This window comes from Botryllus schlosseri, chromosome 15 (assembly GCF_051294905.1).
Source record: "Botryllus schlosseri isolate E-star chromosome 15, Bs_hap1, whole genome shotgun sequence".
Taxonomy (NCBI): domain Eukaryota; kingdom Metazoa; phylum Chordata; class Ascidiacea; order Stolidobranchia; family Styelidae; genus Botryllus; species Botryllus schlosseri.
Genome location: NC_137250.1, coordinates 965,060 through 988,678, shown reverse-complemented (window position 1 = coordinate 988,678; position 23,619 = coordinate 965,060). Strand labels below are relative to the sequence as shown.

General features: G+C 37.9%; 1 protein-coding gene across 3 annotated transcripts in view; it reads right to left on the bottom strand.

The window, feature by feature from the left end:
* Positions 1–3,989: 3,989 nt before the first annotated feature.
* Positions 3,990–23,619, bottom strand: part of LOC145456834 (DNA-dependent protein kinase catalytic subunit-like) — a 93,280-nt gene continuing 73,650 nt past the window's right edge. For all 3 annotated transcript variants that reach the window (XM_080334958.1, XM_080334957.1, XM_080334959.1), the window contains exons 61-81: positions 23,282–23,360; positions 22,838–23,014; positions 22,024–22,168; positions 21,855–21,969; positions 20,299–20,473; positions 19,685–19,893; positions 19,162–19,295; positions 18,498–18,647; positions 16,777–16,961; positions 14,619–14,830; positions 14,415–14,505; positions 13,670–13,816; positions 12,399–12,606; positions 11,601–11,753; positions 10,602–10,717; positions 9,543–9,640; positions 8,410–8,595; positions 7,345–7,546; positions 6,169–6,360; positions 5,561–5,718; positions 3,990–4,319 (exon numbers count right to left, since the gene is read on the bottom strand). In XM_080334958.1, coding sequence (XP_080191084.1) covers positions 4,115–4,319; positions 5,561–5,718; positions 6,169–6,360; positions 7,345–7,546; positions 8,410–8,595; positions 9,543–9,640; positions 10,602–10,717; positions 11,601–11,753; positions 12,399–12,606; positions 13,670–13,816; positions 14,415–14,505; positions 14,619–14,830; positions 16,777–16,961; positions 18,498–18,647; positions 19,162–19,295; positions 19,685–19,893; positions 20,299–20,473; positions 21,855–21,969; positions 22,024–22,168; positions 22,838–23,014; positions 23,282–23,360 — 3,337 coding nt within the window. In that variant the 3' untranslated portion in view covers positions 3,990–4,114. The remainder of the gene's footprint in view (positions 4,320–5,560; positions 5,719–6,168; positions 6,361–7,344; positions 7,547–8,409; positions 8,596–9,542; positions 9,641–10,601; positions 10,718–11,600; positions 11,754–12,398; positions 12,607–13,669; positions 13,817–14,414; positions 14,506–14,618; positions 14,831–16,776; positions 16,962–18,497; positions 18,648–19,161; positions 19,296–19,684; positions 19,894–20,298; positions 20,474–21,854; positions 21,970–22,023; positions 22,169–22,837; positions 23,015–23,281; positions 23,361–23,619) is intronic.

The window sequence follows — 23,619 nt, the reverse complement described above, 5'->3', positions numbered from 1 at the left end:
AGCCTTGGACAACAGTGCGTAACGACAAAAAAAATGGTCCTTACTTTAGATTTTTTGTGCGCAACTTGAATTTTCTGTGCGCAGAGACCGTGTAAGCACTGCGCACGTGCGAAGCTTAGAGGGAACATTGCTAATAATCTATTATTTCCAGATCAAGTGAATTTCAGTGAAAACGTTTCAATGTCCACAAACGTAAAAACTGTTGAATATGCATAGGCTACACCGGTATAGCCATGCATCTGTTCGCGACAATAAGAAGCCAAGAACTACGTTCTTTACAGTTCCAAGCTGAACTTCTTACAAGATATTAGCATAAACTAATATTAAATCACCTTATATATACGCGGCTTCCTTACATTCCAATGGCGTGGTATTCAGAAACGCCGGCGAATAACCGTCAGGGGAGCAAAATGTGGCTGGTTCTAATCTTGGCCAGTCATACACTACTGGCGCCAGAGCGCTGGAAATCGTCTATAGCAACCTAACTATTAGAGATCTATCGACTACTCGGGACCTATCATTTGGAATGCATTGTACCACCACATATCAGTGAATTGCCTTACAATAGATTTAAAAAAAGCCCTACTTGATCACCTCTTGTCGTTACACTAACACTGTTGCCCTACCTCGCCCAGACATTGCTTCATTGATCATTTGCTACCATCGTTTAATTTTTCTTCTATTTTATTTTCTTCAACTACTGTAACCTTTTTTACAGCCAGACTGTTTAGAGTCAAGTGCACTTGTTTGATGCTGGTGTGATCAGACTAGATGACCTTCACGGTCTTATCGATCATTCCTATCTAATACCGAATACTGTGCAAGCATATTTTCTGTACCACCATCACTGCCGTGTGTCATGTATTTTGGTTGGATGAAAATAAAGACTCTCTCTCTCTCTCTCTGATTCTGAACAGCTCACAATTTTTGACGACGGATATCAATCGGATGCTTTAATTACTTCATTGGTTCAGTCTATTTTTATGGTTTCAAAACACCACCAGACTGCGATACCATGAAAGGATAGGAATATGTAGAAACGACCTGTAGCAGTCTTTTGAAATAGGACTTCAACAAAATCAATAGCCTGAAAAAATTGACCCAGTGAAAATATAATCAGAGGTGGTCAGTAACGAAGTACTTCTACTTTTTCGAAGTACTCAAGTAGTTTTCCTCTACTTCTGGTACTTACTCAAGTAGATCTGATTTTCGCTACTTCTACTTCGTAATTTTTTGTGATCTACTTACTTACTTTTCGCTATTTTCAGTTTGTCAAGTAGAAGTAGTTTAATCCTCCAATCAGGAAGATAGCCTGAGGAATTTCGGGGCTGTTTTCAAGGAGTATCAACATTTAATTTTCATAAAAGTTGGGTAAAGCCTAGGATTTTCGTCGCGCTCCGCGCTCAGTGGATACGGAGTAACCAGCGTGATTTCACGAATGTTTCGGTGAATATAATTCAGGTAGCGGGTTGGCGTGGTTTCCTTCACACCGCATTGTCGCCCTTTGCCCATATGAAACATTTCATCACAGTGTATATATGGCTCATCATAATGTTTGAAACTGATGTTTAGCAATCTAGCATTTCCCTATCATATTGTAATCTAGCAGTCCATGGCGTATCCTAATCTGGAAAAGTGGAATCCGACTTTCTCAGTTTTAGAGCTGTTTAAGCATACCACCTTTGAAACTTTCTGGACTAATGACATATGGAATGCATTTTCCGCTTTTATATAGTATTTATATTTCACTTTCAATTCCCAGTATCATATATTTTGAGTTATAATTTATATCAGTTGTTTTGTCTGGATAACATACATGTTGAAGTATAAAAGCAAGTGTAGTAATGCCTTTAATTTCTGGAAATAAAGCTACACAATATGGCATTTTTACGGTCCACCATATTTTTTATTTACGTTTACTAATCGCGCAAAGTGTTTACACCGTATTCCATACAACTTCTCCGTATTGCTCCTCGACTAAACTACAGGCCTTGTAATATGGGGAATGGCGTCATACCATGCTATTTTCTAAAACGTGCTGTTCGAGAAAACAGTGGATTAGCATCACATTTTCATATCAATACTATCATTTTCCTCCCATGATGTGGACGAATACTTATGCTATCGAAAATTGGATACCTGTTGGTATGCATCAATATGAATCAAGCTCGTCACCTATCGCATAGCTCAATTTGCACCTTTTTACAATCCATGTGAACAAATTAGCATCGTTTTCATAACTACTTACTTACTTGAGTACTTTTAAAGTCAGTAAATTCTACTTCTACTTCAAGTAGTTTTAGGTTGCTCATGGAAGAAGTACTTCTACTTGTACTTGAGTAGATTTTTTCGTCGCTACTTCTACTTCTACTTGAGTAGATTTCTTGACTACTTTGACCACCTCTGGACATAACCACAGCCAAGATGGCCGATAAAAATTCAAAAACTAGATTTTTTTCAAGTTTTAAAAATAGAGACCTTCAAAATTTTAAAACTGGACATAAGCTATATACTTAGATACCACTGCGAAATTTCGCAGCACATCGTGAAAGCATAGACGTGATATGTTTGGAGTAATTACTGTTGTACCGCGACGCCGAAACCCTTCTCATGCTTATGTAGGGTTACCATACGTCCGATTTTAAGAGGATTTGTCCTCTTTTTTTACTTTTTTGAAAAGTCCTCGGAGAACGCCCACACCCACATGTCCTCTTTTCTTGAGAATTTTGTATAAATATAGGGTAAAATTGGAGCGAGATACAGTAAATCGGCACTGAAGTAACGCCCCGGTGGCTTATTTTGGGAGCTAGACCGGAAAATTGACCTTTTTTTCCTTAGTCAACCAACGGATAATGTGAAAGATAAACTATATATCGGTAGCTGAGCCGAACAGTGGACTTTTTTTAGTCAACCGACCACGAAGTGGGAAAAATTTAGCCTTTCTTCATGATTTTCCTCCGGCTGCAATTTGAAAATTTTGAAAAAGTGTCTTCCTTTCAGATTTCCAAAATATGGCAACCCTATGCTTATGGGAATGCACTGTAATAAACACTGAACTTGATTTTTGCGAATTCGGTATAATTCTAATTATAGCCTAATTTGTAAAGAACTGTGTAGCTTGGAAAAAGCTGTGTAGCTCTAATTCTATTCTAATTTGGAAAAATGCGTAGCTCATCTGATTCTAATTCCTAATTTAATTTGGAAAGCTGAAAATTTTCTAGTTGTCCAAGTCTGGAAGCGGTTGGTCTCGAAATGAATGAGTCCCACAGGCCCGGACTAATCGCTCGTTGCACACCCCTACAATATAGTTCATCCCAACTGTCTTGGACCATGATTTCCAGAAAAATCAGTTGGACAAATCTTCATGAATTCGAACCAAAAATCGGCTGATTCTCATGATTAGTCAATATCTTTATATTCCTCTCACCAATAACAAACACAACATGTAAATTGGTATGGATTGTTAATCAAGTTACATTTTTGCGTGTCTCATCGCTTATTGGCTACAGTACTCAACCCAGTGAGCTTGGATATGTAAAAAACACAGGAATTTTTGCAATAATTTCAGATAGCTCCGGAACCGTGTCGACCCAAAATTAAACTGCTCGCGGCCAAGTTTCCTATAATTTTTCGCGAGTTTGCGCGCACTCACCAACTCACTTGGCCAACAGTGCGTATAACGGAGGGATATCTCGAGTATGCATGTATCAAAGTAAGCCAACGTAGTTTGTGTCAACAGGATTTTGTGTACCATTCAAAAATAGTACATTCAGCATTCGCCTCGATTCTTCGAATTTTCATGCCGTTGACGTCACATTTGGTGATACAATTGTTGGTATGCAATGTTGTTTCAAATTAACAACGACTTGCTGACGATTATCCCTGACGAATGCCAGTCAAAAATATTCGGGTTGATTTCAATATCAATATATATGTTCAATTAGCACATCGAAGAGTATCTTCACATGGTGTATTACAATACTACGGTGTCAGTGCAAGTATTTATTTTGTAAAACAACATACCAAAATGCGGCCAATTTCTACAAAACAAAAATCTACTGCATTGTAATCTTCCATGATTCATGCGATGCAGTCCGTTGAAAAAGCCAACAGTTCAAAGCCAGAATCTCCATCCGACCCAAGTTCTCGCCAGCAAATTGGGATCGCTTGCTAACTCAAGCAAGCAATCGACTTGATCATCAACAGACAAACCGTGGGTCTTGAATCTTTCCAATCGCGACGAACCAGACATGCCTTCAGCGGCTTTTCTGTAAGCCTCCATGTACGATGTTATGTTAGAGTTGCTGAGCAGTTGCTCTCTACAAAAATCGGGATAGGTTAAGGATGGTCACTAGGGTTGCTCAAAAATCACTTATTTCTTCGAATGTTACTGGCTATTTTATAAATTTGTTGGGTTGGCTAAATAAAAATGTTGCACAGCAAATTTGGCTCAATTATAACTAGAAGCAAAGATATAAGAGATGGAAAATTTTAATGTTAATATAAAACAGTAACTTTTGTTTAAATTGTACTGGCTAACCCATGAAATTGCTAAGTCGTCTACAAAAATGATGCAAAACAAATTCGACTCAATTCAACTCAAGCTCACTGGGCATGTTATAACTACCCAACAACGGCGTTGTGGTTTCACTCTAGTCACCATTAGGAACAAGTCTCTCTGACCTTGACACCCAATATCGAGAAGGCACAAAAGCGCACACTGAGTTCAGAGAGTTATGAAGAAATGAACGGATAAGTACTTATTTACTGAAGCGATACACCAATGCGAAACCATTATATGCGGGTTGCAGGATAAACGGAGAATATAATAGTTGCATGACGTAATATGTATGTAATATACTATTATGCATTCAGCCTTGATAATAAAGTATTCAATGAAAAACAATGGTATGGATATTGTGGCAGGGTTGTAATGACTTGAGTCCTGATTTTTCGAGTCAATTTGTTTAGGCTATTGACTCGACTGGTACTCGAGTCATTGTGCACGACTCAACAAAGTCTCGAGACTAGGACGGCCAAGAAGGATATTTCATTGTAACTTCAAAAAATAGTAAGGTCACCACATGATTGGTATTTCGTCTATCAACCTGATACTTGGGAAAATAGGGCCAGAAACTGCTAGGACAAAGGGAAATTACAATATTATGAATGCGAGCCATTCTATATCACTCGAGCAGAGGTGAAAAAGTGGTTTGAACCGGATTGAACTCAAAACTGAACAGTGACTTGGACTCTGGCTCGACCCTCTACCCACTTACTTGGACTCGATTAAGTGGTGAATTGAAAATGACTCGACTTGACTCAAGTCAAAACTATAACAATGAGATTGACTTGTGACCCTTAATCTTGTGACTTGGTTACAACCCTGTATTGTGGGCACAGCTTGGTATCATTGGACTGGTCCGGCCCGCGAGCGTTTTAAAGGTTTGAATTTGACCTGCAACTCAAGTTGAGTTCGACACCGCTGATGTTCATAGTAATTTGAAGGCACTAGTAACCAGACTAGGTGGTAAAGACGGTTTGAAATTGAAGCACATACCTTATCAGCGAGACCGGGTTGTCACCACGTAATTTCGCGTCGACCTGTCCGATTTTCTTTGTGGGATACCATCCCAGATCTGTGTCTGACACAGAGCTTTGCTTTGCGGACCGGTTGGAAAAGGTGTCTTGCTGGCGAGACAGCTTGCTAGCTTGTTTCTGCGTAAACAAAAATAGAAATTCTACTTGGTATGGTAGAGTATGTACATTTACATGGATTTAAATGCAGAGTTGCTGTTGTTATGTAAAGTAGTCTAACAACAATACAAAGCCGAAATTTTGTGATTTACAAGAAAGGATGCTGCTATTTGTCCAACTATGATACGACCAATCGAGGATTACTCTTTTCCACAGTGAAAAATAGTATCTAAACTATCATTCTCCTCATTGCTAAGGAGTGTATCACTTCACTATTGAGAAATCATCTGTCACTATTCAACTAGAATTATTAGAATTATTACTCGATTCAGATTTGAGTAATGGAATCATTGTGCTCAGTGCTAATAACAAGTAATCAATATTTTACGATGTTTCCAAGTCATTAAAATATGTTGCTATATTAATCCTACTTGCATTACGTCAGAGCAGCAGTGCGTCGACATAACTTACGATCCAATCGACGGAAGGCTCCTTTAAAAAGATATCCAACATGGTGACAATATTCTCCCTCCTCTTCCGAAGAGCGTGCAAGCAATACAGCATGGCTTGTCGTAGCGACCCTTCCGTGATAGGATGAGGAGACACGACGTTGCAGATCTGCCTCGTCAGTCGAAACGGTAACATTTCCGGCACTGGCAGCAGCTGAAAAAGGAAAGGCAGTATTCAACACAAGCGGAGAAAGTACAAGAACTTTTTTATAGTGTCAAACAACGTAGCCTTATCATAACTCGGCAAAATAGCCCCTGTATCACACCAACTGCATGGTTTCGAAAATCTCACTCATTTATAGTGTTGTCGTCATACTGCGTCAGTAAAACATATCTGCAATTTTCTGTTAAGTCACAATATGGTAGTAGGACGCAGGGATGTAACCAAGTAACAAGGTTGCCAGTCACAAGTCAATAGCACTTATTTTTAGTTTGGACTCGAGTCATTTTCAATTAATCACCGAGTCAAGTCCATGTCAGCTAGTAGAGGATAGAGTCCAAGTCATAGTATTTTGACTCGAGTCCGGGTCCAAGTCATCGCGTTCACTTTTCAGTTTTTAGTTCAAGCCGGTTCAACCCACTTTTTCCAACTCTGTTCATGTGAGTCACTCGAGCCATGTGAGTCACTCGAGCCATGTGAGTCATGTTCAAGTGCATGTCGAGTCATTTAACGCATTTGAAAAAAATGACTCGAGTCAAGTTGAGTCATCAAAAAATCTTGACTCTAGTCGAGTCATGACTCGAGTCATTACAACCGTGGTAGGGCATCTGAGAACTATATTCTGCAACTGACAGACTGGGAATACTGATCTATTTCTTATAACTTACATGTGTCCAGATGCAGCCATTCTAGTTTATGCCATGTCCAATTAGGTTTGGTTAAAAATAACTTTTTTTCTCAGGATTCCGGAGATTCGCTGATTAAATTGTTGGGTTGCCTTGAAAACGCTGAACACCAAATTTGGCTTGATTCCAACTGGTGGATGTAAACGTACAGGAGTTTGAAAGTTTTCAATGTAACAGTTGGTGACGATTACCCCTGACGAGTGTCAGCCGAGAATATTCGGGTTCATTTCAATATGAATATATACTACTCAATTGTATATCAAAGCAATTATTTTGTATACAACACACTGACCTCTGTAGCAGAACCGAACGCGTGTCCAAAATCGATGCCGATCACAGAAGCTGTTTTCTCCGATATCAAGCAATTCGACGCGTGCCTGTCTCCGATTCCCATGATCCAATGAGCAGCACACAGCGTGCCGTATTGTGAAACGAATTTCCTTCTCAGAGTAACAAATGCTTCGGGACTCCCACACAATCTCATCAACGCTTCTCTATATGAAAAAAGCGATACATTTTTGATTTAGCAAAAATATTCACATTTCACTGAAGATCCCAAGAAAGGGTTAATCTGCCTACATAAACGCTGCAAACAAATCTGGCCAGACTCCAACCTTTAGGTTATTAGATTAGGAAGTTTGAATTTGAAAAATATCATTTACGGCGGGAAATTCTATCATTTGGCTATGCCGCAAAATGTGTGAACGGGAAGTAATGCTTATTTACATGTTTCGATCTTCATCATTGCCAGAAATAGAGAGGTATTGCTATATATTTGAAATCACTTTGACACTAATTCTATTGAAAAAAGTGTAAAGTCACAGCCACATCGTGATTGTCAATTTCACCAAAGAAATATTACCAGTAGGCCAAGGTGGTTGTCTGATTAGACTATTCTAGGATGTTTCGACACCCTCCTATGTTTTCATTATATTGCAATCTAGTGGTGATGCACAATAGGACTCTTCAAAAACCACTTTTTTTCGAGAATCCAGGGATTCACTGATTAAATTGTTAGGTTACTAAAATAAAAGTGCTGCACACCAATTTCAGCTCGATTCCAACTGGTAGAAGCCAATTCGGAGTCAATTTATATCTTTGAATAAGTTGCCCGAAAGAACGATGTAAAATTTGAAAAATATTTTCAATTCAAAAACAAATAAATTTACAAATTTCAATGGGCTCTGCGTCGGTTTCTACTGGTTGCAATTGAGCCGAATTTGATGTGCAGCGTTGCAGCGCAGGTGAATCCATCCATTCGAAAAAAATTATTTTCGAACAAACCCTAATGCACAATTAAGAAGGTCTCATTAAAAAAAAGTGATCTTGACTCAGGCACAGTTCCGATATAACTCACCTCAAAGTGCACGCGGGTATCTGCGCCACAGTTTGCTGGTAATTCGCCACTGCGTCTTTATGCCTGGCTTGTTTCATCATGGTCCCGTACTGGTGCACTGGAGCACGTCGAGAGTTTCCAGATCCAGACGCGTATCTGGACAACCACGTTACGTACTTTTTGTAGGCCGATGTGAGGCATTCTTGTCTGCAAAAGACACATTTATAGTTAGCTGTTAGATTTGGCCAATTTTATGGAGAGATCTCCGATACCAGTCAAATTCTATTGTATTGGTAGAGTTGGGAAACTAAATAATTTTGAGCTTCTCCCAATTTGCTTAAAATTAGAATTATAGCTACACGGGTATTTTCTAAATTAGATTAGAGTTATAGCCTCAAAGTTTCTCCAAAATAGATTAGAATTATAAGAACATCTACACAGTTTTTTCAAATATTAGATTAGATTAGAATTATAGCTACAAAGTTTTTCAAAAATAGATTGGAATTATAAGTATAGTAAAGCAACACAGTTTTTTCAAAATTAGATTATAATTCAAATTATAGCTACGCAGTTTTTCTAAAATAGATTGGAATTATAAGTATAGCTACAGTTTTTTTGAAATAAGCTTAGAATTAAAATTACAGCTACAGCGTTATTTTTCAAATTAGATTAGAATTAGAATTACAGCTACAGTTTTTGTGAATTAGATAAAAATTAGAACTATAGCTACCCAGTATTTTCCAAATAAGATTTAATTCTAATTATAGCTACACAGATTATTCCGAATTAGATTAGAATTAGAATGACTGAGTTATCAAAAACTTGGAAATTGAATTCAATTCAGAACTAGTAAGAATTAAAACCAAAATGAAGTTTAGTTCATATCAAGTCAGATCCCATTCTCATTAACACGTGAAAGGCAAATGTGTGTGCACCAAGCTTGGCTCGTTTTGGATGATACAGCAGCAATTTCAGAAAATCCAGGAATTATATTAGAATTATCTAATTGTCCCATTGGCCATCAGCAAACTTAAAAAGCACAGAAAACAATTGTAGATGTTCTCCTATGATTTTTCTTCTCATTTTGTTAATACCATAATCATAAATTGTAGTAAAGCATCTGAAATCAGTATTGAATATCTGGCATGTCCTACTGATTTTTTCTGGTGAGTTCTTTCGTAATCATGTCCTGAATAGTGAGCGTGTCTTCGACCCATTCCACCAAACCCAGTCTACTGGTCACAGGAACTACCTGGAAATGACATGAAGCCGATTACCAAAGCATGGTTAGTGACTAAGTAGTTATGCTTTGTTGTAGTACTCAAGCAGGGAAGTAAAGTCTATCCTGGAATGAGCTATCACTTGAGTAAAATTACAAAACAGGTAGGAGATGGGAGATGATAGGGTGCCAAAACGACTTGGATTAGTCTTGTAATCAGACACCCACCTGGGCATAGAGCAGTGCTTTACAACCTTTCTCAGAGCCATCCGCACTAATATTTTTGAGAAAATTTCATCTGCACAAATCAGCCGAACTTATTACACAAAATAAGGAGAGTTGACAATTTTTTATGAAATTTCCAACAATTAGGTCATCATGGTTTCTGCTGAATATTTCCGGCATTTTCCGACCAGTTAGGCCCAATGTCATGCTCAAAAGTTGCCCACATTAGGCCATCAATTGCCTCATGAAGACAACTCTTTTTTGCGAATAATTACGGATGGGATTTCGTACTTGTACATACTTAGATGGCCATGTCTTTCTATCCGGTTTTGAAACGGGCTTTTAATTATGTAATAATAGTGCGTAAATATTAATTCAATACAGCTGGTACTAGAACAAATTATTGTAAAAGCTGAAATTGGCCGTGTGTTAGGAAGCCATTGATATTACTATCCTATCATGTTAATTTGTGATATTCCACATCATAAAAAGTAAAATATAGCCCCTATTTTTATCTGCACTGAAATTATTTTCCTCCTACCATCACACTGGTTGAAAAGCACTGCAGCAGTTGTACTGGATTTAATAAAGGATATCATAAAAAGAAGTGATGGAAATAAATGCGGTATGTCTGGTAATCTTGAAGCCTGACCAGTATTCATTCAATAGTTATTGACTGGATTTCGACTTGAATATAGACAGTAGACACTAGACATGCTCGACGACTGTCGGGTAGCCGCCTACAAAGCCAACAACACGAATGTGTTACTTGATAGGTCTCGATTTTGAGATTTCTTTCGAAGCAAGCGGGGTCGTTCTTCAATGCCATGTTAAGTGTGTTGAAAAGCTGTTGGATGCGTTGATCTTGGCGCAGGTCTTCATTGCCTGGCAACAGGAAATAGGCAATCCTTATCTACTAGTACATCAAAGGCGATTTATTACCGTGCACTACATTACATTTGTCATAAGACACACACTGGAAAGGGGTGAATATTTTGCATCATGAAATTTACGTTGCTTGAACGCAATGTCTTGATTTACCTTGTGTAGTTTTGTGAGTCATTTTCGTGTACTGAAATTATACGCTTCTAGCCACTAAGATAGTTTCGTTGTTATATTCCGTTGCATACAACATTATGTAGTAATGACATTTCTGTGAAGCAGTGATCAACGCTCAGCATTGTCACAAAGAGCAATGAAATAAGTATGGTCGAAATAATACAAAAATTATCTTTACCTTGATGTCGAACGGGCATTATATTCTTCATGGTTGCATAAAAGGTACATATTTAAACTTTTCACGTTTTTCACAGGGTTGTAACCAAGTAACAAGGTTTCGAGTCACAAGTCAATCTCACTTTTACAGTTTTGACTCGAGTACCAGTCGAGTCAATACAAAAAACGGACTCGAGTCAAGTTATGGCTTGAGTCAGTACAACCCTGGTTGTTAGTGACACCCGAATAGTTGATTTGAATCTAAGCATATTACTGCCGAGAAGAATTCACTCGCACTACAAAGTTCTCCTGTAGCATTGTCAGAAAAACCAGAAATTAGATTTGAATTACAATGAGAGCCTCGAAACATTTCACAAATTAGATAAGTATTAGATTACAGGCATTTTGGTCTAATTAATCTAATTACACAAGAATTGTGCAGTATCACAAGTCTTATCTCAAAGTCTACGGAATCGTACAATTTACAAAATCCGTGACTAACACAGATCATAGACAACTACGAATTGACGATTAACTCAATACTACCACTAACCTTTCACCATGTACGGATATCTCTTCCAATCGGAGCCCTTGATGACAATCTTCTTTGGTTGCTGTAACGAAGTCAGCACCAAGACTTTGCTCTCGAACCCGACAATTTTCGCGTGGTACGCCGGCAATGGTTTTCCAGACTCCTTATATTGTCCTGTGAAATACAGATGGAGTCAACCCACTAGCAACAACTGTGACTGTTTTCCCATAATTCACATATACCGGTATAATAATGATTAATTCCAAATTTCACGATGGCTCACATCAAAACATTCACAATTCGACTACGTTGTATGAATTTTAACCTCTATAGGGTAAATTCCTCCTGGGTTAGCAACCATGACATTGACTGAAAGCGCATCAGGTATGTGGTACATAGCCTACATGTGTGGATAACGAGAAAATTGTCTGTTTTTCAGAATTCGAACAGAATTAGAATTATAGCTACCTCATTTTTTTTCCAAATTAAATTAAAATTAGAATGACAGAATTCGCAAAAACTTGACAATTGAATTCAAATTCTGAATTAGAAAGAATACAACAAAATTAGGCCTTCTTCTTATCAAATCGAAGTTGATTCTGATCAACACAAGAATGGCAAATGTCTGTGCATGACGCTTGGCTTGTTTCGTACTATATAGTTCACCTGTAGCATTTTTAGGAAAAGCAGATTTTAGATTGAGATGAAAACGAGAGTATAAAACGTTTCATATATTACATTTGGATTTGATTATCAGCGTTTCGCTCTCATTTGTCATATGATACAGCTACAATTATCTAGTTTACAGAGTCTGCTCACCAGGTATTTCCAGGGCACTGTCATTCATAGTCGCATCAAAGTCTGCAAGCCATCGGCTATATTCTTTCAAACACGTCGGTCGCTTATCTTTAACGAATTCTTTCATCTTCTCAAGGATCGGGGCGTTACGCGAAAATTTCTTCTCGTCCAAAAGAGCCGGGCCTCCCGTCTGTCCGCCAAATGCCTTGCTGACATCGTCACGGAATTTCTGGAATCGAACAAAACTGACTGCCTGAGACTGATTGCCAGACTAGTGGTTCCAAACTGCCAGACTGCGTAATATGTTTCAAGTGCTTCAACTTCGCGGCATAACATATTCATATTGTAATGAACTGAATATTTTCGGCTGGCACTCGTCAGTGGCAATCGTCAGTAGGGCTGGGCACAAAGATTGGAGTACTCGAATCTGAATCAAGTATAATTTTTAATGATTCGAGTCGAGTAGTAAAAGACGATTTTTCGAGTACTGAAATTATACGCTCCTCGCCACTGAAAGTTAATTTATCAACGAGAATTAGAGTTTCGATACTGATTTTCACTGCTGAAGCCTTGAAACCTGATTTTTCATATTGTAGCATACGAAATATATTGCACAAAGCTAGGAACATTACTGTAAATACCACATTTCCGAAGTCATGATCATCACACAGCATTGTCACCAAGTCCTATGAAATCGGTATGGTCGAAAAAATACCAAACTATGTTTAAAGTGATGGATAACAGGCATTATATTCTTTGTGGTAGCATAAAAGGTACATATTTGAACTTTGACATATTACATTCTTTTATAACGTCATAATGACTGATACTCGATTACTCGACTCGACTCGAAGCATATTACGTGATTCAGAATCGAATCACTCAGGTACTCGATTTTGCCCAGCCCTAATCGTCAGCAACGCAGTGCTGGTGACGTCATATTTTGTGTTACGATTGTTGATATACGCTGTTTTTTTGAATTCTCTACGAGTTGCTGACGATTACCTCTGACGAGTGCCAGCCGAAAATATTCAGGTTCATTTAAATTTGAATATACTATTCTATTGTATACTATTCAAATAGGTTTTAGCTTTATTCTCAGTTGTGAAATCCAAGAGCTTGACTATTAATTAGAAAAATATTAGTAATAATAGTAAATAATGTAAAAGATAGATTACTCAGTCCTGGTTTCGACAATGTAGAAAAGGTTATATGTTTACTTGGGTATCACGAGCAATTGATTACCAACTATGACAATAGTACCAAAAATATTTTGCTAAGCAAAATCTTACCTGTGCGAATTTTCCAAAAATAGTGTTGGTCGATATGACCTGACTGGAGAACAACTCGTCGTACATATTCTGATAGCTGGTGAATAGTTTGGATTGCATATTTTTTTCGCAGTTTCTCAACGTAATCGTGGACGCGTCGTACCAACTCTGGAAATAATTGGCTAGTCAGATCGGAATTTCCGATGATACAGCCAGGCTTGCACAAACTACCAACGTAGTTAGTTACAGTCAATTAATTGCGGTTTTCTCGAGTAGTTTTAGTTCTAGTTGCGAATGTTCAAAAATGAGTAATTCTAGTTCTAGCTGTGGGATTCGAAAAATGAGTAGTGGTAGTTTTAGTTCTAGTTGTGGATTTTGAAAAGTGAGCAGTCCTAGTTCAAGTTGCGAGTTCAAAAATTAGTAGTTGTAATTCTAGTTCTGATTGTGCATTTTGAAAAGTGATTCGTTCTAGTTTAAGTTGTGCATTTGAAAAATGAGTAGTTTTACTTCTAGTTACGAGAGTTCAACAATGAGTAGTTCTAGTTGTAGTTCTAATTGCGCATTTAGATAAGTGAGTAAATCTAGTTGTAGTTGTGCATTTTGAAAAGTGAATACTTCTAGTTCTAGTTGCGAGTTTTGAAAAATGAGTAGTTCTAGTCCTAGTTGCAGTTGCGTATTTTGAAAAGTGAGTAGTTGTAGTTGTGCATTTGAAAATCCAGAGGTTTGTGCAAGTCTCGCTACAGCATGAAATAATCAGATAACTCACTTTGAAAACATGTAACGGATTTCCAAGGTGGGTGAGATTTTTTATGAAAGTATCAACGATAGGCAGCTCACCATTCAGTTCCGATAACAGTCTGTAACAAGAAATAATTAGCCAGGTACAGCCAGTAAAATTTGAAGTAAAGAGTTCCTTTTAAACAACCTTACCGTGCATTAATATCAATAAATTCAGTAGAGAGCAAAATACCTTTTCACAAACTTCTTGTTTCTCTTTCCCAAATCTGTCTTCTCAAAGTGATACTGCGACACGCTGGTCTTCAACGGGTAGACCACGGCTTGCGGATATTGCTTGCTCAGTTTTTCCACGATGCAATGAACGGCGTCGGACTCTGGCTTGTCGAGAATGGCGACCATCTGACTGATCCATTTCAAAAAGAGCCACGCCGGTACTTCCTCGGCCTGAACAAGAATGGATACGATCATCTTGCCAGCTAGGGTCACTTAAAAAGGTAGGGCCTGTGGTGTGGGAGAGTGCGGGGCCTACAGTGGGAACTGATTCTTACAGTCTTACACTTGCAAATGTTGCAAATGCCGCAAATGTTTGGCTAAATAATATATGATGCTGAACCTAACGGCATGTAACATCGATAAAACAAGTTTCTCGGGCGACCGATCACTGATGTCCCACATATTTTTGGCAAAGCATGTATTTAACAGAATTTTAGTTGTGCAAAATGAAACACCCGCGTTTTTCTCGTGCATAATGTCATTTATGGTTTGTACAAAAATGTTAAAATCAATATCAAATCTTGAAGGTAACTAATTTTGTAGCACTAGTAGAAAAGTATTCAATTATGAAGTCTGGAAATTTAGTTTTGTCCAGGAGCTGCATTCTCTTAGTAGTTAAAGGGGATGGGGGCTTTCTAAATTGCCAGACGTGTCTTGACAACTGATGCAAAACCATGAACACACCGACACAAATAGGTACAATTTCCTAAAATATATTCAGTAACCGTGATGCATGCTATATTGCCCAATTGCCGTGACAATTCCACTCATAAAAGTGTGGAATGGAAGTAGTTTTGCCAAAAAACTATTAGGTAGAAATGGAAGGAATCTAAATTCGACAACCAATCGAGGTTACACCCTTCTACGGTGTAAAATAGTGTCTAAACTATTATTTCCATTGATAAATTAACCCTTAGTATCTAGCAACGTTTAAAAAATCACCTCCCATTACTCGATTTGAATCATTGCGACAAGTAGCCTACCCGATTAGGATTGGTGTGGTCGAATAATTGTAACGTGACCAACCCTTCTGATAACCTACGCCAGGGGTCACCAACCCGGTGCCCGCGGGTACTAGATAAGTAGCCCGCGAGCCCATTCTAAAAATAGGTGGAATAGCATCATTTACCAATATTCGTCAGATTATTACCAGTGAGCTTTTGAATACATAGATTGATTGATTCAGCTGTTCTTGCTTAAAACACACTAACATGTAGGCCTAACTTACATATATAAACACTTAAAATATCTTCAATTACAATTAGTAATATATAGATGTATGCGATAGAATCACCAGAAATTCAAGATACGGCGCAGTGCCTATACAAGCGACATGACGGAATGCCGTCCACGGTCTTCTTGAAATGGTGGGGGTTCCGGTACGCTAGCTCGACGACCAGGACAATGCCAAAGTAGTAAACAATATTACTATTCGGAGTCAGATAGCCGTGAAGTACTAGCAGATTTTCAATATCTGTATACCCATTACGTATTGCATCTTTCGGCACAGCTTGTTTCTGTCACACTCAACGCAGTTTAATATACAATGTTTCTAACTTTCCGTAATCGTTGCTGCTGTACGGTATAATGAAATCTTGTCATTTCTGGATGCTGAACACTTGAAGATTGAAATTGTATCACAGCAAAATGACCCCCACCTCAGACTGCAGCAAACGTTTGGTGCATTGTTGATACGGAAAAGTACAGTGGTGTATGCGCAGCAGCTATAAAGGTTGCAAGCGTCTATGGTTCAACTCATCGTTGTATATCAGCTTTTTTCGACATGAACTTCATCAAAAACAAACACAAAACACGCTTAATTAATGCACATCTGGAGCACTCACTAGGAATTGCAATGTCAAGTTAAATACCAGAGTACAGCACACTAGTTGATATCATACAATGCCAGGCTTCCCACTGACTGCTATAGAAACAGATAACATGATGTCCAGTCCTGCCCAGTGCTATGAATATCAAAGCGGAAATTCAGTGTGGTACGGGTAAACGGCGGGAGTAGTTTAGAGTAGCCCGCCGCTTCAATCATTACGCAAAAGTAGCCCTCGGTTGCAAAAAGGTTGGTGAACCCTGACCTACGCTCTTCAACAGACAATCATTACCTTGCTCTTGAAAAATTCTTTGACGTCGGGAAATTTCTCCACCAATTTCAACAACCGCGGAAATTTGATGATCGCCTCTTCGCTGGTTTCATATTTTCCCCCGTACTGCATCGCCAGTAGATTGTACCATATCACATCTTTGGCGTAAACCGCGAGATCCTCACTTTCCATGCACTCCGGACGATCTACACAACACAATTACAATATACAACTGAATAGTAAATTCATATTGAAATGAAGCCAAATATTTTTCGGCTCACTCTCGTCAGGGGTAATCGTCGGACACTAGTACAGAATTGGAAATAACACTGTATTTGAATTTTCATGCCTGGGTCAGTACATTTCAGGTGCTCCATGCCATATACCCACCTTCTCGAAACGTCATGAAAATTGGCATGCTTACAGAGCTTTGATTTCTGATTTCAGAAATCCAAATTTCATCAAAAACGGTCGACTAGAACCGAAGGTATGATCGTCCAAAAATTGCCATTTTTGTGATCGCTCAAGCGGAAAAAATGGCAGAAATATATACATGTAACTTAAATTTGCCATAATTCGATCAAATTAAGGCTGTTGAGGGCGAAACTTTCACACTTGGTCATTTACAGCACACTTAATGCATTTTCACGTTCTTTGACACCTGGGGCTGCCTAGCTTGACCTTTGAACCCATGCTTTTATTTATAACTTTTGAAGGCACTCATGCATGACGTCAGTTTTAATTGCAGATATCTCATGACTAACAGGTGGTATCATCAAGTGTAAGATATCATTGGAAAGCTCTTGGAAAGCACTTTCAAAATCAACAATAAAATTAGTGGATATTTCATCATCACATTAACAAAAATTTGTGGTAGACAAGTGTTGAAAAAATTGTGAATTTCGAAATATCCAATATCCAGTAATATTATTGTTGAATTTGATAGTCCTTGTCAAGACCTTTCCAATGACACCTTACACTTGATGACACCACCTCTTAGCCAAAATATATTTGCAATTAAAAATGACGTCACGTGTGAGCGATTTTTGAAGACATGAACAGAATCATGGGGTTGAAGGTCAGACTATGCAACCCCAGGTGTCGAAGAAGATGACAAAGTATCAAGTATGATGTAAATGAACAAGTGTGAAAGTGTCACCCTCAATGACCCTAATTTGACCAAAATATAGCAAATTTAAATTGCATGTGTAAATTTCTGACGTTTTTTCCGTTTGAGCGAGCACAAAAACAGCAATTTTTGAACGTCCACATCTTCGGCTATACTTGACCGATTTTTATAAAATTTGTTTTTCTGATATCAGAAAGAAAAGTTTTCCAGGCTTACCCAATCTCATGAAAATCTGAGATTGTGGGGGCACATTTTAAATTTTTCTGGAGCACCTGACATAATCTTACCCGCCTGCGACATGATAGTTGGTGATGCAATTGTTTATATGCACAAAGTTCTTTTCAATTCTCTACTAATTCCTGACAATTACCCTATCTTTTTTGAATACAAATATAGTGTTCAATTGTATACCCAATTGTCCAGTCAAAGCCAATTCGGGAACTATATTTCCAACCTATTTTGGAAAAAAATGTGTAGCTATCATAAAATCATTCTAATTCTAGTCTAATTTGTAAAAACTGAAAATTTTCTAATGAACATGAACGTCTCCATGAGTATCTAGAATCACAATATTGCAAAAATCTCATAAAAACTGTAATTGCGATTGTAGTACCTCGTTTCTGGATGATACGGTCGCATAGTTTAGCAAACGTAACAAACATTTTCACAGAATTGTCGCAGACAGCATATGTTGAGTCAGATTCTCCGAGAGATTTCTTCATGATGTCATATCCAGCCATTTGGATTTTCTCTTCGATTCCACCTTGATGATATATAAATTTATTGAATATGAATCACATAAAACTGAAAAGCCTGCATTTCGATCCGTTATGACCTGAGACAGTCGCAGTAGTGATTGTTGGTAAGCGAATATAAGTAATGTCAAAAATTTCTACTCAGTTACAACTACAAGTAGATCCATAACAATCTTAGTTGTTGATCTCTGGTCTTGGGAAGATATGGCTTATTTCCTTTCAGATGATAATTGAAAAATATATGTATTTTATGAAATGTAATTTTACTTTAATCTCTGAAATATTTCTTTGCTCACATTTTAATTCTAATCTAATTTCCGGTTTTCCTGAAATGCTACGGTACAACGGTACAACGGTATCGTACGAAACGAACCAAGCTTGCTGTAGAGACATTTTCCATTTTCATGCTAAAGAACGGCTCTCTTATTTAGTTAAAAACTGTATTGCTATCATTTCAATTCTAATCTAATATGGAAAAAGTGAAAACTTTGGAAGACAGAAGATAAGATTTTGAAAACTCACTAGCATCTGAGCACTCTGCCATGCCAAACAACATTTCAACCGCAGTAGACTCAAGGTTGTTGTGCTCGAGTAAATCCATAGCGAGATGGTAGCTTCTCCCCAGTAACGAATGCACGAGATAATAGTCGGATTGTCTGGAATGGAGCACGATGGTTAACTGAATGTTTATGTAGGCCGATTATTAGCCTACATTTTTCCTACATCTTACTAAACTTGCTCTGAAAATTGATAATTTTGACATCAGGAAATTTTCTTTTGTCAAAATTTTGACATATGACCAATTCAAGTCGTTAACTTTCATGCTGGTGACGTCATATTTGGTGTCACGATTGTTGATGTACGCTGTTCTTTCCAAATCTCTAGTAGTTGCTGACGATTATCCCTGACAAATGTCAGCCTAATATATTCGGGTCCATTTCAATATGAATATGCTATTCAATTGTATATTGAAGTTCTGTACCTCTAAGAAGCTCTTCAAACCTTTAAAAAATGGGGCAAAATATTTATATTTAGAACAGATTACCTTTCCTGCAGATGGCTGCTTTGAGATGCTTTCTTGAAGCATCCGTACGATTCTGAAATGGCCCGAGCGGCCTTGCTCAAGTGACTCTGTTTTTTATTGAGCACCATGTGGTGATTGGCGAAACTCAAAGAATATTTCCCGATGCTTAGTGAATGCTTCAGTGAGGCGACGGATTCGCCGTCTGCTCCCATACTGACCGACTCTAGAATCTGCAAATAAAAACGTAGCTGCTATTTTTGCCACAAATCATTCCAGGACGCTTGTAGCAGACTTGGAAAACCAGATGATTCCAGACGCCAAATTGAGCTCATTAGAGTACTATCCCAGCGTCTAATTCTAATTCTAAGCACTGGTAATTTGAAAATGATACAGAGGAATTGTATCGTGCAAAACGAGGCTAGCTTCATGCACAATGTACAGTCTTTTGCCTTTCTGATTTGATACGAACTGAATTTGATTTTGTGTTGTATTTCTTTAGAAATTCGGCATTTATCTTGATTAGTAAGTTTTTTTTCGAAATCAATCATTTTAATGCTGATCTAATTTGGAGAATCAAAAATTTTCTAGTAGTTCAACATGCATCCCGAACAAATTTACGATTACACTTTCAATACCGGGAAGGCGTCTTCGTTCAGAAGCTTCCTGGCTTTGAAAAAACATTTTTCCTTGCAGGCTTGATCCACGCTTTTGGCGATCATGTCGATTTTCACTTCCGCTACCAGTTTGCTGGCTTCACAAGATTCGGACGATTGCGCGATTCTGCCGAAGAGTTGATCCAGAAAGTAGGACCTTAAACAAGAGAACCAACCGTTGACCACAGCATAAAATTGAATAATAGATTGATGCTGGAATAAAACCGAATATTTTCGGTTGACGCTGATCAGGGGTAATCGTCAGCAACTACTAAAGAATTGAAAAGAACACAGCTTATAACAACATACGTAACGCAAAATAATATTTCCAATTGTGTGCATGTAAACAAAGTATGCAACAGGGTTGTAACCAAGTCACAAGGTTCCGAGTCACAAGTCAATCTCACTTTAATAGTTTTGACTCGAGTCATTTTCAATTCACCACCAAGTCAAGTACCAGTCCAAGTCAGTAAGCAGAGGGTCGAGTCCGAGTCATAGTGATTTGACTCGCGTCCAAGTCCAAGCCAATCTCACTTTAATAGTTTTGACCCGAGTCATTTTCAACTCACCACCGAGTCAAGTACCAGTCCAAGTCAGCAAGCAGAGGGTCGAGTCCGAGCCATAGTGATCTGACTCGTGTCCGAGTCCAAGTCACTATGTCCACTGCTCAGTTTTCAGTCCAACTCACTTTTTTCAACTCTGCCCAAGTTATATAGAATGGCTGGCATTCAAAATAAAGTAATTTTCCACGGACTGAAGAGTTTCTGGCTCTAATTTTCAAGTATCAGGACTGATAGACGAAATACCAATCCTGTGGTAACTTTACTATTATTAAATGTGACAATGAAATGTCTTTCTTGGCCGTCCTAGTCTCGAGTCATATGACTTGGTTAGAGTCATGCACAGTGACTCGAGTACAAGTCAAGTCAATACAAAAATTGACACAAGTCAAATCGAGTCACCAAAAAATCGTGACTCGAGTCATTACAAACCTGGCATACAGAACGCCAAATTCTTTTGAAATCTCTACTCGTTGTTACTAGTTCAGGTGTATATTGAAGTTCTGTGTCTCCATCTCTTCACGGCATAAAATAACTGGTCAAGTTATAGTGCAACCAATGGTAAACAAAACGGGCCTTCGGTCCGGGTTTTCACCCTAAAAATCATACCGTACATATTTCATTTCTCACATTTTTCCTTTCGGTGGTAAGTCCTCAGACATGAAATCAAGTCATTTGAAATTTTTGTGTACGAAACCATCAAGTTTTAACCCAAGCATCTTGCATTAAATTGCGATGTCTGCGACTGAAGTTTCTCAACCATGCAAGGTCTTTATAAAGCTAAAACTTATCGACACTATTTGCAAGATATGCTGATGCGCAATTTCACAAATTGTAAGTAAAATAATACGTAAAAGATACATTTAAGATGTTTTCTATCCAACCCAGCAGCGCATGATGCACATTATATGATGTGACAAGTTATATGCCATAACTGCATGAAAAACCAAATTCAAGAGGTACTACAATACGGTATACCTCGACACTATCATATCTTCCCATTCTTCTAGAGAGCTAAAGTCGGCGTGCGGATAACGATGGCCCCATTGCCGGCAAACTTCTCTCAACGCGGACAACGAAAGTCTGCCGGAATCTAGAAAGACTTTGGTCAAATAAATTAGCGTCAGAAGGCACAGCATGTACTCACCGTTGCGCACCAGATGCAAATAATCTGAAAGATCCGTGACGCGTAAAAGTCGAGTCATGCATTTGTTCTGCTCTTTAGACTTCCATTCTCTGCCGACAAATTCTAGCGCCTTATCCACGTAGAAGAGGGATTGGCCAAAGTCTCCCTGCACAAAAAATAACTGTGACATAACTGGTTTGTGGTGCGTATTTTGATTTCATCACAGTATCTATAACATTGATATTAGTGATGAAAATATTTATATTTCACGTTTACAGTTGCTATAATATTACAGAATACTTCAAGGTAAGTTGTTTCCATTGTTACAATCATACTGGGATAACCGGATAACTCTACCGGTAGTAGTTTCATTAGACTAATTGAAGAGAAATATCGATAATATAATACTAATCACTGTAATCTATTTCAAAGAAAAAACCGGTAGATGTAATTCTAATTCTAATCTAATATAAAAAAAATATGTGGCTATAATTCTAGTTCTGATCTAATCTGAATGAAACTTGTAGCTATAATTCAAATTATAATCGAATTTGGAAAAAAAATGTGTAGCAATAATTCTAATTATAATGTAACTTGAAGAAAACTGTGTAGGTATAATGGTAATTCTAATTTAATTTGGAAAAAATTGTGTGGCTATAATTCTTATGCTAATCTAATTTGAAAAACATTATGTGGCTATAATTCTAACTCTAATCTAATTTTGAAAAAAAATTGAGTGGCTAAAATTCTAGTTCTAGTCTAATTTGAAAAAAAAAATTTAATTCTAATCTAGTAGTAAAAATGAATTTAATCAATGTGCTGTATCCAGAATCACCTTGAGAGCTTGCACGAGCGCCATTTCATAAGAAAACTGTTTTTCGACGATTCTCTTATGGACATCGCTACGATATAAGGAGTGCTCGAAAAACTGCCAAATCTCATCCGCGGCATCCACATTTCCTCGTAGCATCAGATGCGACTTGGCGTGAAGAGACGGAGATAAGAATCGCTCCTGAAAATTTCAAAATTCAACAACAGAAATTTTCAAGTGAGTCGTTCCTACGCAATCAGATAATTAAATCAATTACGCGATAGTTTGAAACATTCGGAAAAAAGCTTTTTGCACAGGCCCAATGCACTTATATGCTACATTTCAGGCGAAATGATCGATCGGTCAATAAACTAATGTATAATACTACATACTCTTTGGCAGAATTAGGATAGTGAAAATATAACTATGAATCGTTTTGAAGGCACCAGGCAATCATGTTTTACAAACCTGGTATTCCGATTTATCCCAAGTGTTATTGAGTGACCCATCGACTTGCTTTATGCAGAAATGATCAACGTCCCCCCACCTGGAAAGAAATTGATTGATTAAAATGATTGATTCTGAATTTCCGGAAAAATGTGTAACTATTCTGATTTGGAGAAACTGAAAATGTTCTAGTCCAACCCTGCGCCACACGCCTTGGCTGTCAATGGTATATCTTTCATACCGTAATGATGTCATACTAATTGATAACCTATACTCGATTCGAAGCCCATTACTCGATTTTGCGAGCTATAGTCCCGAGAGCACCGCTAACATATAATAAATGGAAAGTTCGACTAATT